At 54.6% G+C, this 17,008-nt stretch overlaps 3 protein-coding genes across 3 annotated transcripts; all 3 read right to left on the bottom strand.

The window, feature by feature from the left end:
- Positions 1-214: 214 nt before the first annotated feature.
- ASPACDRAFT_38584 (uncharacterized protein) lies at positions 215-2,214 on the bottom strand (the record flags this gene model as incomplete). Its single annotated transcript, XM_020200466.1, has 2 exons — positions 215-1,439; positions 1,493-2,214. The coding sequence occupies 2 exons, from the start codon at positions 2,212-2,214 to the stop codon at positions 215-217; spliced, it is 1,947 nt and encodes a 648-aa protein (XP_020061357.1).
- An 897-nt stretch (positions 2,215-3,111) lies between these two features.
- On the bottom strand, positions 3,112-4,699 carry ASPACDRAFT_49319 (bifunctional AAA family ATPase chaperone/translocase BCS1; the record flags this gene model as incomplete). Its single annotated transcript, XM_020202233.1, has 2 exons — positions 3,112-4,464; positions 4,547-4,699. The coding sequence occupies 2 exons, from the start codon at positions 4,697-4,699 to the stop codon at positions 3,112-3,114; spliced, it is 1,506 nt and encodes a 501-aa protein (XP_020061356.1).
- Positions 4,700-12,921: 8,222 nt separating this feature from the next.
- On the bottom strand, positions 12,922-14,969 carry ASPACDRAFT_49318 (uncharacterized protein; the record flags this gene model as incomplete). Its single annotated transcript, XM_020202232.1, has 2 exons — positions 12,922-13,898; positions 13,952-14,969. The coding sequence occupies 2 exons, from the start codon at positions 14,967-14,969 to the stop codon at positions 12,922-12,924; spliced, it is 1,995 nt and encodes a 664-aa protein (XP_020061355.1).
- Positions 14,970-17,008: the final 2,039 nt, after the last annotated feature.

The following is a 17,008-nucleotide window of genomic DNA, read 5'->3' as shown; positions in this document are numbered from 1 at the left end:
GAATGGGAATCAAATGTAAGCATCTACACACCCCTAAAAAGAGGCGATTGAGAGGCAATGATAGACACAAATTGTAACGGGAGTTGGGACGGGAGTTAACAGAAGTGGCAAGATGGAATGCTCCGCATCCCTTGTCATTAAAAAAATTATCCAACCCGTGATGTACTGTACCAAATAGAACTGCATAACCACTCCAAGGGACATAGGGAAATCATCAAAACCTCTCGCTGGTCACACACCGCGTGGCGTTCACCAGCACCCACGCAAATACCTTAACCGCCCAAGTGAGCAGCTGCACCACCACCTCCAATCCCAAAAACACCACCCGCAGAATGCCCCGCGTGATCCCCGGCAGCTTCTGGCCCTCCCGCGACGAGCCATGCCCGTACCGCCCGTACCGCTCCAGGTCGAATTCCTCCACCACGATTTTCCGGTTCTTCGTCTTTTGGGCCCGGCGGCCCCGGCCCCCGAACCGGTACCAGCGCCGCGGTGGTTGCTCGCTCTTCTCCGAGACCGATGATGATAACGCCGACTTCACCGTCGACCACAGCTGGTGGCCCTTCTGCGCCTCGTCCCGCTCTGCCGCTGCTGTGACCAGGTCGCTGCGGTAGCCGGTGCCGTACGGTCCCTGTCCCCATGGCGTGATGGATCGCTCGGAGCCGTACAGCACCAGCTCCTTCAGGATCGGGCCGGTGGCCTCGTCCGACACGGCGACGGCCAGCATCGCCGCAACCACGGAGTCAATCGCGTACAGAGACGGGACGGTGTTGATGGTCGAGACCCCGGAGATCGAGAGGGTCATCGTCCCCAGGTCCAGCGCGGCCAGCGGCTCGTCCGAGTCCATCAACGGCAGCGTGGAGGTCCGGGGCGTCGCCGCCGTGTTGGCCGACTCGATCGCATTGGCCGACACGGGCGTGGTCACGAGAACGATCGGGGGCTGGCTGGACCGGGACTCGGCAGAGGCACTGGACACGGTCACCTGCAGACTCCCAGCGTATTTCGATCGCACCGGGGACAGAGGGATGCCTGCCGCGCCGACCAAGGCGGGCGGCTGCTTGCAAAGAGCCGGGTGGTGCAGCTCGTAGTTATGATTTGTCGAATTCCAGAACAGCTTGCATGACTCCTGCTCGGCCACCCGCTTGAGAGCATCGGCCTCCAGCTCGATCGCATCTTGGTGGGGCAATTGGTGCTCCTTGACCATCTCCGCAACCTGATCCAGGGCTAGCACGGCGGCGAGGCGGGGCAGCAGCAGCGAGACTAGATTGTCTCCGCGCAGTTCGCGCCGAGATCGATCCTCCACTTTGAATGTCATTATCGGAACGCTATTACTGGACCTGGAGGGATTGATCCTCGTCAGAGAGATCCCGTCATTCGGTTCAATCTGCATCGTATAGAACGGCGCGGTGGGTTCTCCGAAGGAAAATGATGTAGGCCCACTCCTGCATCGAGTCAGCATCCATTCAATCATTCCCCCAACACATCCCATGCTCACCGTTGCAGACGCAGATTGAACGTCTCCGGCATATTCTGCGGCCTCTGACCATTGGCCGCTTCCCACAAACTCCTCAGCTCCTCCACGGAAGAGTATCGCATCTCAGGTGTATCCAGCACCCCCGAAGGGAAATTCAGCACGCTAGCAGGCACCGTCTTCGGGCCAAGGGCCTGGTCAATCTCCGGCGCAGGCGACAGGAGGATGTTGCTTGGTCTTGAGTAATTCCGAGGAGTATGGCCGGACGCCGGGGGATAGTATGCTTGCTGATTGAGTGGTAGCTGCGGGTTATACTGAGGAAACATAGACCTCATAGGAGGTGCCGGCGACTCTGACTTGGGAGTTGCTTCTGCGATGGGCGTGGACCCTCCTTTGCTGCGTTTCGAGCTGGATTGAGACCCCACTCGCCCGGCCATCCGGTCTTCCGATGTAGTGGCGTTGACATGTGAAGCATTCCGGCGTGCATCGTGCTCCTGGGGTGTTCCCAACGATGAGGACTGCGAGGGCCGAGCAACGTGGGCCTTTGGGGGCGCTGGGACGCTCTCTGGATTTTGGTCCACGCGGAAAAGCATCCCCTCGGCCACGGTGCCCTTGTTACCGAGGGTCTTGAGAGGGATCGCATCCGCCAGCGGTCGGCCGCCGGCTTGCCTTCGCTTCCCTTTTAAAAACGGGTTGTTAGAGGTCCCGCTATCCGGAGATGTGGGAAAGAGCTGAAAGGAGCTCATGATCTCAGAAGACGTCCTGGAAATAAGTAATCGTCACTGCACACGTCAACACCACTGAACAATTCCAGCAATCCAGTCCATTGGACATCAACCCCAGAAAAACAATAGGCGACAGAGCATAGATATACTCGACCCGCCTGGCAACGCAGTCGCCCACCCACCCCCGTGTCACGGAGCGGTGACGGCAACGGCACAGACACATAGACTTCGGGGCAGGCTTGGCCTGCCAAACCTTCGATAAGCCCTCCATCGAAAGGGCGGCAAGGGTCTGCAACATGACAGGCTGTCACCAGGGTGCAGAACGCGAGGGATTCCTGAACGCCCGTGGCCGGCGCTTAAACGGCCCATCACGCAGCAGCGGTGATAGGCTCCCCCGCTTTGGCACCGGCGTGACTCTTGTTCAGCACGGCGCGTCGGGAAGTGATAGCAAAGGTGACGGGCGATCTGATTTGGCCGGCATAGATTAGTGTCCAAGTGGTGATTGATCGGCTGTGGTGCATGATTTGACTGTCGCGTGGTCTGTGAAGAATAGCTGCATGGGTTGAGAGACCTGATGTCTGCAGGAGGCTGGATTGTCACTTGCTAGCCCTTGTAACCGGCCATGACTGGTTGATTCATTTTGTGCTAACTGCTATGGCTCAGAGCCAAGAGTTGCAGAGATAGTGAGTAGTGAGTAGTGAGTAGTGAGTGAGGGGGGAAAGTGTGAAGTAATGGAAGTAGTAGCAGGATGGATGAAGATGGCGGGGAATCAACAACAATGCAGCGTGACATCAGCAAAGCCGTAAGCGCGCTCCACCAAGACACAATACAAAACAAATTGCCGAGTGGCTATAATACATCAACCAGTCTGTGCTTAGATCTAATTTACATGAGACTCGACTCTAATCTACAAAATCTTTAATCGCTGTGATGAACCCTGAACATCAATCCCTCAGCCATAGCAATGGCGCCCTCCATGTTGCCCTTATTGTAAAGGAACAGGCCCTGTAAGGCGGCCGCACTGGTGCTCCTCGACAGATCGGCCTTGTTCCCATCTGCGTCCTCGATGAGCCCCAATTCCTGCAGTCGGTCGAGGAACGCCTGGCGGTAGACGGCGCTCTGCTCCAGCTCCCCGTAGAACCGGTCCCAGAGACGGCCGACCTGATAGCGACTGACCTCGCCCAAGCGTACCGTCATGTCCACCCGGCCGGGTCTCACGAGCGCCTCATCCAGTCGCTCGACGTGGTTGGTGGTGAGGAAGATGATCCGCTCCTCGGCGCTCGCCACGCCGTCCAAGGCATTCAGCAGCCCGGAGAACGTCACGTTGGCCCCGCGGTACCCGTCCTCGTCCGTCTGGGTGCGGCGGTTGGAGAACGCCGCATCGACGTCCTCCAGCAGGACCAGCGTCCGGTTCGGCAGGATCGTCAGCAGATGGTTCAGCCGATCGTCGGTCAACCCGCGCTCGCTCAGGTTCAGAATGGCGATGTCGTAGTCCAGCTCGCCGGCCAGAGCCTGGATGAACGAACTTTTCCCCGTGCCGGGCGGCCCGTAGAGCAGATAGCCGCGGCGGTAGGGGATGCCCCGGTCCTGGTACCACTTCGAGCTCGCGGTGAAGTCCTTGACGTCCTCCACGATCCGCTCCTTGACGCCCTCGTCGAGGATCACCGACTCCAGCGGGCGCTTGGTCCGCGGCTTGCCGAAGGGCTTCCACTCCGTGCCCCAGCTATTGTAGATGGTCGTCTTGCCCTCGTGCGCCTGGACCGCGTACGCGTGCGCCTCCTTGAAGATCTCCTCGAACACGTGGCGATGGGCGTACAGCGTCGTGAGCGTGATGGTCTCCCACGGCTGCCCGGTCTTCAGGTCCACCGATTTGGACTCGCGCATGCGGTTCACAAAGATGAAAGCGTTATTGTACCGCAGCACGTGGTGACCCATACCCGGGACGAGGGCGAACTGCGTGTGGATGGCGCCGTTGGTGTGTTCGACTTTCTGCGTTTGGATGGACAGATGGCGCGTGCCCGGGGTCAATTTGCGGAGGATCGATTCCATGAAGCCAGACCGGCTGGCGGCGGCGGCGGTGGCGGCGACGCGAGTCGTGTTGAGCTGGGAGCTTTGGTACAGCGTCATCCAGTGCAGAAACCACGGGTAGGATTCATCCTTGACGCTGATCTCGACGTCGACGAGCATGCGCCGGCGGAGGAGCGCAGCGCCATGGCGGAGTCCCTTTTGCGCTAGACTCAGTCCAGCTCCCAGACCTGCGAGACCGAATCCCTAGTGTCACCAAACACAGCATTAGTGTCTCTCTTCTCCTCAAAAAGAACCCGGTTTCCGTTGATGGCGTTCAATTGCTCACCGCTGTGAAGAAAGGATTGCTGGTAAGCTGCGCGAAAAGCCCGGCATCGCTGGGGGGCTGGGTGGCCGCTTGGATGGCGTCTTTGCGTTGCTGGGCAATCAGATCGCCAGGCGACGGCGGCCCTGAGGTGGTTGATGGTCCATTGAGGTCCATACCAGAAGATGAACGATCAGGCTGCACCGCCTCCACTACTGGATCATTAATGCTCTCTGGAGTCGGCGATGGTCGGTTAATTCCGAGCCCGCCGGAGTTATGAAGGGCCGAAATGATCTCCGATTTTCTGCCGACTCTTTTCCGTCTGCAACAACAACAACAATGCATAGCGTTCAAGGGGAAGGCAAGTTGACAATTAAGAGATGAAGAGCTGCGTAGCTTGCATTCTCATTTGATGATTCTCTCTATCCCATGATTAATGGTATCGACATCAACACCTCAATCTACCCCCAAAATCACAACCTATACCTCCCCATGTATGAATGACCCGGCAAATGCCCCGCCAACCGCATCAAGAACCCTTTCCATGATCTACGACACGAGAGTCTCTGGCCTCATCGTGGGGTTATAAGACACCAGTTGTCACGGCTTCTATACATCATCTTAGCCCACCATTCGCAAGAAGCACTAGATGAGGCATTACACACTAGTGAATTATGAGTGCAGAATAGAAATCGAAGCTAAAGTACATTGGCCGTCTTGCACTAAACTACTTCCTGATTCAAACTGTGAACGAAAAGAAAACAATGACCACGGAGCTCAACGGGAAAAGAGACCTGCCAGATTTGTGTGCGCTCCTATTTTACTGAACATGGTTATGAAACAGTGACTGGACTAGACCAAGCCGATGATCGTAGCCAGAACAACAGCCAACCACCACGTCCAGGGTACACCTAGCGTTGCACCGGTATTCGACCACAAGGGCGTGTAGCTCGGCGACGGGGTCGGGGTTGGGGTGGGGGTGCCTGAGCGGGAGATCCAGGCTGAGGAAGAAGGGAACCAGGGGTTCGGCAACCGAGTCGATGTTGGGGAACCGCCCCCGGGGATCAGACCGATGGTTGTCTTTGAGCTGGCCGTGGCAGTTGTGAAGACGACCTGCGGGACGGTCACTGTCCAGGTGGAGTAGGTGATTGTGGTGCAGGGAACTGAGGGAGCAGCAGCAGGTCCGCTGGTCAGCCTGACGCTGGTTCCAGTATGGGTGACTTGACCGCTGACGGGCGCGACGCCGCTGGGGACGGGGGTCGGGCCTAGCGTGATGCTGGACGGGATATTTGTGACAATGCCGGGGTTCTGGGGCACCCAGGCTGCACAGAGTCCAGTGAAGCATGAGAGGCCGGCTTGGACTTCCGTCGAGGAGGAGCTCCACGCCTGAATGCATTCAATCACCTTCTTGGTGAATTTCGCCGAGGGGCAGTAGCAGCTCGTGTCACTGTTCGAGGTGCACTTGGGGACCAGTTCGAGCCAGGTGTTGATACATTTGGGAACCACACTGGGACACGAGGCAGATGGCGCCGGTGAGGAAACCCCGGTAACGGGGGCAACTCCGGTGGGAACCACGACCGTCCTTGCGATGGTTGATGTCGCGACCATTGTGATTGTGGACACAGTGCTGGAGACTGAGGTAATCGGCTGTCCAGCAGAGGTGATCACCGTCGTGACGGGACATGTTGTTACAGTCTGCCATGTCACCACAGTGGTTGCCTTCTCAACAGACGTGACAGGAGCCACAGCGGTTGGAGTGGCCGAGCATTTGGGGCATATCGTGGAGACAGAGGTCAAAACCACGGTTGAGACTGTGCTAGTGACCGTAGTGACTGGAATACCACTTGAAGTAATGACTGTAGTCACTGGGCAGGTGGTCAATGTTTGCCAAGTGACGACTGTCGTCGTGCTCTCGAGTTCAGAGGAAACAGGGGAGACACCTGTAGGGCCCGATGGACCACCAGAGGAGATGACAGACGTCACGGTGGGAGCAAGCCCAGTTGCAATCTGAGATTGAGAAGAGACGGGCAAGACACCTGTGAGACCAGAGGGAGCACCAGTTGAAGTGGTCACGGTCACAGTAGAAATACCAGCTGTTGGCACAGCAGGGGAGGCTGCGACAGAAGTTGGGGCTGAGGGAACACTGACTGCAACAGATGTTGCGAAGGTGGAAACCGAGGTCAAAGTCACCGTCGAGATAGTACTTGTGACAGAGGTGACAGGAATACCACCCGAGGTGATGACCGTGGTGACCGGGCAAGTTGTCAGAGTCTCCCAGGTAACTACCGTGGCTGTGCTCTGCAACTCAGAGGAAATAGGTGCAGTACCCGATGGAACTGGCGTGGGGGCAATGCATCTCGTGCAAATGGTCGAAGTCGAGGTGACAAATACAGTCGACTCAGTGAAGCCCACCGAGGTAGACACAGTGCCACCCGCAGAGATAGTAGTTGTCACGGGACTGGTAGCAACAGAGGTTATCGTGACGATCGTGGTCCTGTCCACACTCGAAAGGGTCGACGAGATGGCACCCGATGTAACAGGAGCCACAGCAGAGGGAACTGTTGTAGGCGCAATGCACTTGGTGCAGATGGTTGACACCGATGTAATAGTGATTGTTAATTCACTGGAGCCCACCGAAGTAGAGACAGTTCCGCCGGCCGAGACCGTAGTGGTCACAGGGCTGGTGGACACCGAGGTGATTGTGACGACTGTGGTCTTGTCCACACTTGAAGTTGTTGCTGCAACAGGCCCAGATGTAACAGGAGCCACAGCGGAGGGGACTGTCGTAGCAATGCATTTCGTGCAGATGGTCGACACCGAGGTAAGAGTGACAGTCGAAACAGTAGTTCCCACCGATGTGCTCACGGAACCCCCTTCGGAGACCGTTGATGTCACAGGGCAAGTGGTGACAGTGACATATGTAACCACAGTAGTTTTGTCCACGCTAGTTACAGGGACGGGCCCTGACGGAGCTGGACCCGATGAGATCGGACCGGAGGAGATGGGTGCCACACCAGAGGGGATTGTTGTCGCAATACACCTGGTACAGATAGTTGAGGTCGAAGTAAGTGTGACAGTTGAAACTGTAGTTCCAACAGACGTCGATACAGAACCGCCTTCGGAGACTGTTGATGTCACGGGACAAGTAGTCACTGTAGTATATGTGACAACAGTAGTCTTATCCACGCTGGTGATAGGGACAGAACCCGATGGCGCAGGTCCTGTTGGAACGGGGCCCGATGAAATAGGACCTGATGAGATGGGAGTTGAAGTAACAGTTCCAGAGGTAGCAGAATTGGTGACCGAACCAGTGACCGAGCCAGTAGCAGACCCAGTAACTGAACCAGTAACTGAACCAGTGACTGAACCAGTGACAACACCGGTGACTGTAGAAACAGGACCTGATGAAACAGGCGCCACAGAAGACGGAAGAGGCAATGTGAGCGACGTAGTGAGCGAAGTCGGAGTCACAGCAGGAATCGACGACGGAACCGACGTCGGAGCAATGCACCTCGTACAAATAGTCGAAGTAGACGTCAACGTTACAGTCGACACCGTCGTGCCCACCGAAGTACTCACAGAACCGCCTTCAGAAACCGTTGCTGTCACAGGGCACGTGGTCAGTGTGACATGAGTGACAACGGTCGTCTTGTCTACACTCGAGATGGGCGCGCTTGGGCCTGGAGTATTGGCAGAAGCGGATGAAACTGGACCCGAAGAGATTGGAGCAACGCCTGAAGGAACAGTGGTAGAAGGGGCGATGCATTTGGTGCAGATGGTAGACGTTGAGGTCATCGTCACTGTAGATAGTGTCGTGCCCACTGACGTAGTCAACTTGCCGCTTACAGTCCCTGTGGAGGTGACCGGGCAGCTTGTGACAGTCACCCAGGTGATCACTGTGGTCTTATCCACGCTTGAAACAGGCGCAATTGGTGTGGTGATGGGAGCGGATGGTAAAGGACCGGACGAGACAGGACCCGAGGAGACGGGCGCCACGCCCGACAGAACAGTTGTTGGCGCAATACATTTGGTGCAAATGGTCGACGTTGAGGTCATGGTCACAGTAGAAAGCGTCGTGCCCACTGACGTAGTCAACTTGCCGCTTACAGTCCCTGTGGAGGTGACCGGGCAGCTTGTGACAGTCACCCAGGTAATCACTGTAGTCTTGTCCACGCTTGATGCAGGTACACTGGGCCCTGGTGTAGTGACGGGAGCAGAAGGAACAGGTCCAGACGATATAGGGCCCGAGGAGATGGGCGCCACTCCCGATGGAACGCTGGTTGAGGCAATACATTTGGTGCAGATAGTCGATGTTGAAGTCATAGTCACCGTAGAAAGAGTAGTGCCCACAGAGGTGGTCAGAGTTCCACTGACGGTACCCGTCGAAGTCACCGGGCAGCTTGTCACCGTGACCCAAGTAATCACCGTGACTTTGTCCGCAGCCGGAGCAGAGGAGCTAGGCCCTGGTGTGATTACAGGTGCGGACGTAGGCGTGTGGATCAACTGAGAAGAGGTCAACTCCACAGGAGAGCTTCCAGATGGAAGGGTATTGGAGAGCGCGCTACTCGAGTGCGTAAAGCTAGATGTGCTGCTGGACGGTGTGACAGTTGGGACGACTTCGCTGGAGTACGTTAAGCTGTTGACCGCGCTGCTAGAAGGCGTGACAGCCGGTGTAGTCGTGCCAGAAGATGTATCGACGGGGACAGTTTCGATAGAAGAAGTAGCAGTAGGGACAGCGATGCTAGACTCCCCGCTGCTGGTAGAGGTAACATCTGGCACCTCCGTCGAAGACTCATCTGCGGAGGTCTCTGTGGCAGAATGAACGGCAGTAGACACGGGGATCGTCGACGTGATCACCGTAGTGGAGTCTGCTGGACAATTGGTTACCGAAGGGCCACAGCTGGTGATCACGATTTCACTGGTGATATAGTACGTCGAAGTCGCCAGGTTGTTAGTCGGCGCCTCTGGGGCAGGAGTCACGACGGCTGCAGGAGTGGTCCGATCCTTTCGAATGAGCGGCACGGAGTAAGCCCTCGCATTGAGCCCAGACGCAGTGTCGGAAGAATTGGATGCTGTCGACGCCGTACCAGAAGAGCAGTCGAATCCAATTCGGTACACACTCAACAAGCAGAAATCGACATTCGCATCTTCGGCCAGTTGAAAGCTCACGGAGATGGCACCGCCGCACTGGTCATTGGCGACCGTGGACCCGTTGGCGGAGACAGAAGCAAAGGTGTTGCAGGTGGTACCATCAGCCATGCCATAAACGATGCGGATATCAGCAGTGCGGGAGGTGGCAAGCTGGAAGTCATTGACGGAGAAGTCTTGGTCCTTCGATGCAGAGGATATCTCAGGAGCCGACGAGCGATCCTTGGTGAGTGTTCCCACGATGGATTTGACCTGCTCCAGCTTAGCCAGCAACTCTTATTTCCACCGACGCCGGGATACTTACGCTAGAAGCCGTGCTGAAGTTGTTGCTCACGGAGAAGCCCGAGAACTCAAAGCCTGCATAGCTCGGGGAGGATCCGACAGCCAGGTCGGACCAGTCAAACCCAGCTTGCTGCTGCTCAGAACAGGTCGTCTTGGTGTTGTCAGGGCTGGTAAAGCTCTCGTCGGTGTTCCACCACTGCGAATATCAGCACGAGCTCTGCGGATTTGAGGTAGACAAACTTACCACACTTGACCCTTGGGCCACGCCGACGAGAGCCAGAAGAGAGACCGAGGCAATGGCCCTCATGGCGAACAGATAAGCGAAGTGACTGAGCGAGAGTAAACTCTTATGATGCTATGAAGAGACAAAGATGGCTGATATCCTTCAGTGGTCAAGAAATTTTACGACGACGATACTGAGAACGAGGAAAAAGAAGATAATGTCGAAGAGACAGAGAGAGAGAGACAATATACAGTAAAAGCGATTGACAAGATCGAATGAGTGTTAGTAGTTAGATGAAACGAATGTCTCTATGTCCCGCAACGAGCACCAACAACAATGGGAAGGAGAATAAATAGCAACACAATTATAGAGAGCGAAGAAAGTAAATAGAAAGAAACGCAGCGACCCACCCGCTCTCAAAGAGGGCGTTTGATCTCTTAAATCCATAACACCGGGATGCTGCACCAAGGGGGGGGGGGGGAGGTTGAGTGGTATCCATAAAAAGCAATAGGATAAAGAGCCCTCCTGCCCGAGAAACTGTGAGGGAGAGGGACCATGCCTGGTCAAGACTCCACCCACCCCGTCCATTCACTGGCCTGGGATGCTGCATGCAAGCATGGCTGGCGAAGCATTTTGATTTTCTGGTCTTTGCAACTAAGACATTCTTCAAGGTTGTAGTGAGCAGTTGGTGCGACGGAGAGCCAATCCAACGCGGAGGCGCCGACTGTTCCGCTAGTGCAGGAACAGGCTGAAGGACCCTGACAAGGACTGGAGGGAACGAGGGGGAGGCGCGAAGTCAATCACACCCATCGCCAATCACCGTCGACGAGAGGCTATTGTCGGAGCTGATCCCAGAATAGGCGCAGATCCTGGTGGAGGTGAGGTGAGGTGAGGTAATGTGCCGGAGGGGCCATTAGCTGGTCACTCATTCATTCATTGTCTTGCAACGAGAGGAAAAGAGAGTGGAGAACAGTCTCACAGTAAACAATGATAAGGATAGCCCGACTCCTTCAGGCATAGCTCCGTTTGAAAAGACAATGACGATGAGTCTCTGGCAATTCTTTCAAACTGAAAAGTCCCTGCCAAGAAGATTGAATGTGGAAATGCTAAAAGAGAGAGGAAGTGGTGTGTGTAGATGAAGGATGAAAGTCTGCAGCGGGATGAGCGATGACTACTAGGTACAACTACAATAAACTCAACTACTGTTGCAACTAACTCAAGTCACACCACCTCAAAATAACCCAACAGGCACCCAAAGAACCCCTCCCTCGACAAACATGAAAAGAAAAAGGCCAATTCGCCTTTCCAAATCGAACCAAAAACCTACAGAACACAAGATCCACTCTAAGCTCAGGTGCAGCAAACGGGCGTCTCGCGCTGCAACCTTTCCCTCGAACATGGCACTGCCCGCAACATCAACATACTCAAGGAAATCTGCCAACCTGAGCGGCTATTTTTTTTTCTTAACCTACTGATCCAATAAGAAAAAAGCGAACGTCAGTCATTTCTAATTCAGGATGGTTCATCACCAAGCAAACGCAAAAGACTACTGGTGGAAGTTCGATCTCAGCGTTGTTGAAAATAACCGCCGAACAGATGGAGATCGCTGCTGCAGCTTAGCGCCCGGATCTGAATAGATGATGTGAAGATGAAGACGATGCAGATACTGAAAATCATAACGCCAGCAACGAGCGAATCCCCGCGATCAACACACTTAGGAAAAAAAGATATGCTGATGACCTCCGTCCAGAAAGCTTCAGAGAGATACAACCTCACCCGTCCTACCTGCAAACAAACAGATGAGCTACTACAATGGTGCCAGCTCATCGCGGCCGGCAGCCAACCGTCAGACATCATGCTGAAGAAGCTTCTCTTCCCAGAGGCTGGCCACCCAGAGGTTGGCATGAAAATTTGGGCCTGTGGAGTCCGGTTCTGCACCGTGTCGGAGGGTACAGCCTCATATTGATGAACTTTGGAGTGGGAACGGCGAAGGGGATTCGTCGAGACTCGAGGCTAGCTTGTCTCCTATATATATCCAGCGGGCCCATCAGAGCCAAAGCATTCGACGATATGCACTTCGCATGTTGCACAAAAAGCCCGGACCTTCTGAGCTATGAAGCCGCAAAACCCTCGACTACCCTGGCGGTGGCTTGCATAGGGTAGTATCACGTCGATGCTCTTCGATGCTCCATATCTTCCGTGTGTTCAATAATCCCGAAACACGCAGTCGGATAGACACCGTCGGAGCAACACAAAGATCGGTCTTATTGGACCTTCAGCAGAGCGTGGTACTACGTTATCAATAATAAACAATCACAATCAATCCTGGAAATTTGATTTTCGAATTATAGTAGCCTGGAAAATGACAAACGCCGTAACATGACACATGGCATACGAGATTGAGAACATAGTTAGAAGATAGTATGAGAGTTTACCCAATCCTTCGCAACAAGGTATATCCCTTTTTGAACTCCGTGAAACGTCATCATCAAGCTGAACTTTTGGTCATGGAGTAATCCTCCAATCCTCTAGACCATGAGAGTAAATCGACTGTTTCAGTCAGAACATGCAGTCCGAGTACCTTTCTATGCTTTTGCCGAGAATTAGGTTTCCGTCCTTTTTGCAGCAATGTACAATTAATCGTATTGTTTTCGTTGTTTTTAGTTCAGCAAGGGCTATCACATCGACAAGTGCGCCATAAGACCTGAGTGACAAGGGTCATAGAAGATTTCGACAGCCAGCGTTCTTAGAAAGGAAGCTGACTGCGACGATGGGCATCCATCAACTTTCGTCGGACGGCTTCCCCACCGTTGTACCCGTTGGGTTTCCGCTTACGCGTAGGGGTTCGTTGGTCTGCATTACGTGCGTGTCTAAACACACTTGCAGGGCGAGAAGGTGAGTTGGCGGGCATGAACTCCCGATGTTGGGGCAGGCGCAGCAGTGCCTGGTAGCGGTTGTGATTGCGGCGGAATGCCGTCACAATGCCTCGATCCAAATGATTAAGGAACCGCTCTGCACTACTAGCATGATGGGACTCGCCAGCCCGGCTCGGGGTGGGCGTGCCAGTGCCGGCATGCTTGGTCTGGGCTGCCATGGGTGAGAGTAGTGTTTCCTCTTCAAACACCTTGTCCATCTCATCATCGGACGACTCATGGCCGAAGTCAATGAAGTCCTCGACATTCAGGGCTGATTCCGGATCATCCTCATCGTCGTCCTCGAAGGAACTGTCAATGGCGAAGTCCCGAGACGGGTAAAAAGCCTCGGGAGGCCCCATCACCTGTCCGCCTGGGGCAATATCATTGCCGAGTGCCGTCATCATTAGATTGGCACTGGAGGCCAGCATCGGGCTCATATCGAGGTGGCCGGGCGATGCGAGCGCATCTGTATCGCTCTCATCGATGAGATGCATGGTGGTGGCACGTGGGCTGTTGTGAGCCGTACCACATACACTGTTGGTAGCGGACTCCAGCCAGTCATGACGAGAGGAGGCATAGGCGGGAATGATGACCAGATGTTTACCAGTGCAATCAACGAGCGCAACAGGCTTGTGGGGATCCGCGACGAAGGTACCCATGATAGGCCCGCGGCGCCGACTCACAGGCTCAGGCTTTTCCTCGACGGGAGGTGCAAGAGAAGCGGATGAATCGCGGCGAAGAATCGATCTGGGATGAGTGATGGTAGCGGGAGGGGGAAGGTCTTCATCTGTGGTCTCGCCATCATCGGCTTCGAAAGGGTCAGCAAACGTAGTGTAAAAAGTTCCCAAGCATTCTGCATACTCTCATAGCCGCTCGATTCCGAGCCCTCGGAAACAGCATCGGATTCCACGTGATAGATATTCGAATGTCCGTAGTCAGAGTCGGCAAACATCTCCTCTGACTGACGGCGCTGGCGCGGGAAGTTCTCATTGTCGCTCTCGATCATACGACGCAGCTGGGGATCCAGGCTATCCTGTTGGAGGAAGTCACTTGGAATCTCGTCTTCAGTGTGTGAATCACTGTCGGAGGAAGAATCGGAGTCTTCTTCAAAGTGCACCCGGCGGGGCATGGGTATCTCGACGGCAGTCTCGCTGGCCATCTCGTCGCCAAAGGTTTCCATTGCGCTATAGAGCTGTTCGTCGTCGAAAAATGACGCAGCCGATAGGAGCATATGGTCGTCAAAGACATTGGGGCCGGCCCAGTCATTGGTCTCTGTGGCGGCGGCGGCGCCGGTCAAGATGTTCTCAACGGCATGCTCATCCTCGGACTCGACGATCAACAATTCCTCGAGTTTCTCCACATCGTTGTCCTCATCGTCTTCTCCGTCACTGATATAATCAACGGCAGCATAGATATCATCCGAGTTGTCCTCGTCAGAATCGTCATCGTCATCGTCATCACTGCTTCTTTGGCCATCGTAGCCATCGTCATCGGAGTATTTCATCTTCTTGGTCCGTTTGGCAGACTTCATGCCCGTCTTACGAGACCGATCCCGACGGCCATAAGACGGGCCGCGAACAGCCGGCTGTTCATCCTCTTCATCGTCGGCATCATCGTCCTCCGAGTCATCATCCTCCTCGTCGCTGAGCTCCTCGATGGAGGAGACCGACGACACACTGGAGACCGATATAGACGATGCTCTGCGTTTCCGGTCCATGCCCAATGATCCAAGAGCGAGGCCCTTGTTCGAGGTTCTAGGTGAGCGACCCGTCAGGGTGTGTTCGAGGGAATGAGCGGAGGGTCGACGAGTCGGGTTGCGCTGGATACCCTTTGCGGCAGCCTGGGGGGACCGCTTGGGTGAGTGGGCTGAGGGAGGCATTATGGTTGTTTTTGATCAGAAATGGTATTGCGGTAAGTTTGTTTTGAATGTATCTCGGCCAGTTTTAACTTGGCACGAGTAAGTGTTGACCTTGGTAGACTAATGGATCGTCAAAGTTTGCTACCCGTGAGGCCGCGCGGGATAAATCAATTGCGTCAGACTTTGTCGAAGGCGGAGTCAGGGACAGGATTGTCGTAATGGTGAGGCGGATTCCGACCGTCAATTCGTGAAAGCGTATGGGGAGAGGCAGATATGGTCGTCGTTACTTCGTCCAAGGACAAGAGGGCGAGTGAGAGTTTTCAAGGTGAAGAGGTTACGGCCAGGAGCCGGAGAACGGAAGGGTAGGGTAGGATAAGAAACGATAGCAAAGACTTTTCGAATTCGCCAAAGCACCTCAGCGTCCAGATGGGAGACGTCAAAAGTGCTTCTCGTATGAGTGTAGTGATAGGCAATTCCGACGCTGGGAATTGAGGGGTTGCGTCGAAAGAGGAGCAGATAGTCGTCAAGTTCGATGAGAGATAGTCGGAGCTGCTAGGACTGGGAAGCATGGAAATGGCAGCCGTGCTTCCCAGCGGAGAGATTTACAGCTCAACGAAGGCCATCCTGGCGCGGTACACTTGACGATATCTGGATAGTATGATGAATAAAGAAGGGGGTTTGGGGATGGAGGGGTTTGGTGGGGGTGGGTGGTCTGTAGATGTGGAAAGAATCTGCAGTAGATGGGGGCAGAGGAAAGGGAAGAAGGAAGAAGATGAGGGGTGGAAGTTATGGGGATCGATGTTTAGAGGAAGGGGGAGGGCGGCAGGCTTACAGGCTTACAGGCTTACAGGCTTATAGTACAGGCTTGCAGTAGGACAGTAGGCCCGCGGGCGTACATACTGCACAAATTCCATACCTTACTACTAGAGACAATCCCGCCGGGGCGGCGGTACGGGGTGTTACTGTTAGAAACGGGTTACAGAACCAAAACAGCCTCGGACAGGCTGAGGCGGACCAAATTTTCCAGTCACGGTGGAGTATCGGCCGGCCGGTCGCAGTCATCCAGCTTGTCATTGGTTAGGAGCCCACTAAAGCAAGCATGGCCATTGGCGGACAGGTGTTCACCGCATCTTTTTTCTTTTCCTTTTTTATTCTAGTCTCTGCTGTCGTTTTTTATTCTGGTTGACTTTTTTTTCACTCTTTTTTTTTTCTTTTGCCTGCATTCATTCTCTCCCCACTCTCAATAGTAGCTTGCATTGCTGGCTGGTCGACTCAGCAGCGGGTCCCAGTCATCTCGAAATGAAGTCGACGGAGAATTAAAAACGGACCAGCACGATGAAGCCTTAGACCTCAGGCATTCAAGAGGCAAAATATCTTTGTCCTACAAGCTCTGACTCAAGGGGTGACAGGAAGAGGCTCAGGCTCAGACCCCACAGGGATGAAATCCCTATCGGATACTCAGTCCATGGAGGGAGCATGAGCATGTGAGCTGGAATAGTCGAGACCCTATTGTCCAGGGTAGAGAGGACTAGTCAGTCCTCTCGTTGGGTACCTGAAACTGCAGATGGCGTTCGGAAGTCGGTCGAACGGTCAACGTGCTCGAGGGCGTGAAACGACCGGGCAGGGATTGAGAGATAGTCCTTAGAAACTAAGCCGATGGCGCTTACGGGATTTCTTGATTCAAGTGCCATTTAGATTATTTCGATGACCATTGAATAGCTGTGTCAACCTGATGACTTGGCCCGCTCCCCCTCTCCTCCGCTCCCCCCGTTTCCCTCTAGTACCTAAGTCATAGTCATTTCCCGGTCGAACCGGATTCAAAAGAATGATGAGCTGCGGACGGAGTCACCAGTAGGCGAGAGAGAAACAACGGGTGACTCATACGTTGGTCGGACAGTCAGTCACTGCACCTATCGCGTGGAGAGAAGTACGGAGTACTATTTGGTGGTACTACAGAGAGACCCATGCAAACCCCCCATCAGAGTTACGAGTGCATCGGTTGATTAGATCATAGCTATGCAGGCAGGAGTGCAGATCTCTCCCGAGCCTCTCTCTGCTCG

Source organism: Aspergillus aculeatus, assembly GCF_001890905.1.
Source record: "Aspergillus aculeatus ATCC 16872 unplaced genomic scaffold ASPACscaffold_1, whole genome shotgun sequence".
In the NCBI taxonomy this organism is placed as follows: Eukaryota; Fungi; Ascomycota; class Eurotiomycetes; order Eurotiales; family Aspergillaceae; genus Aspergillus; species Aspergillus aculeatus.
This window is presented reverse-complemented; position numbering and strand designations above follow the sequence as displayed.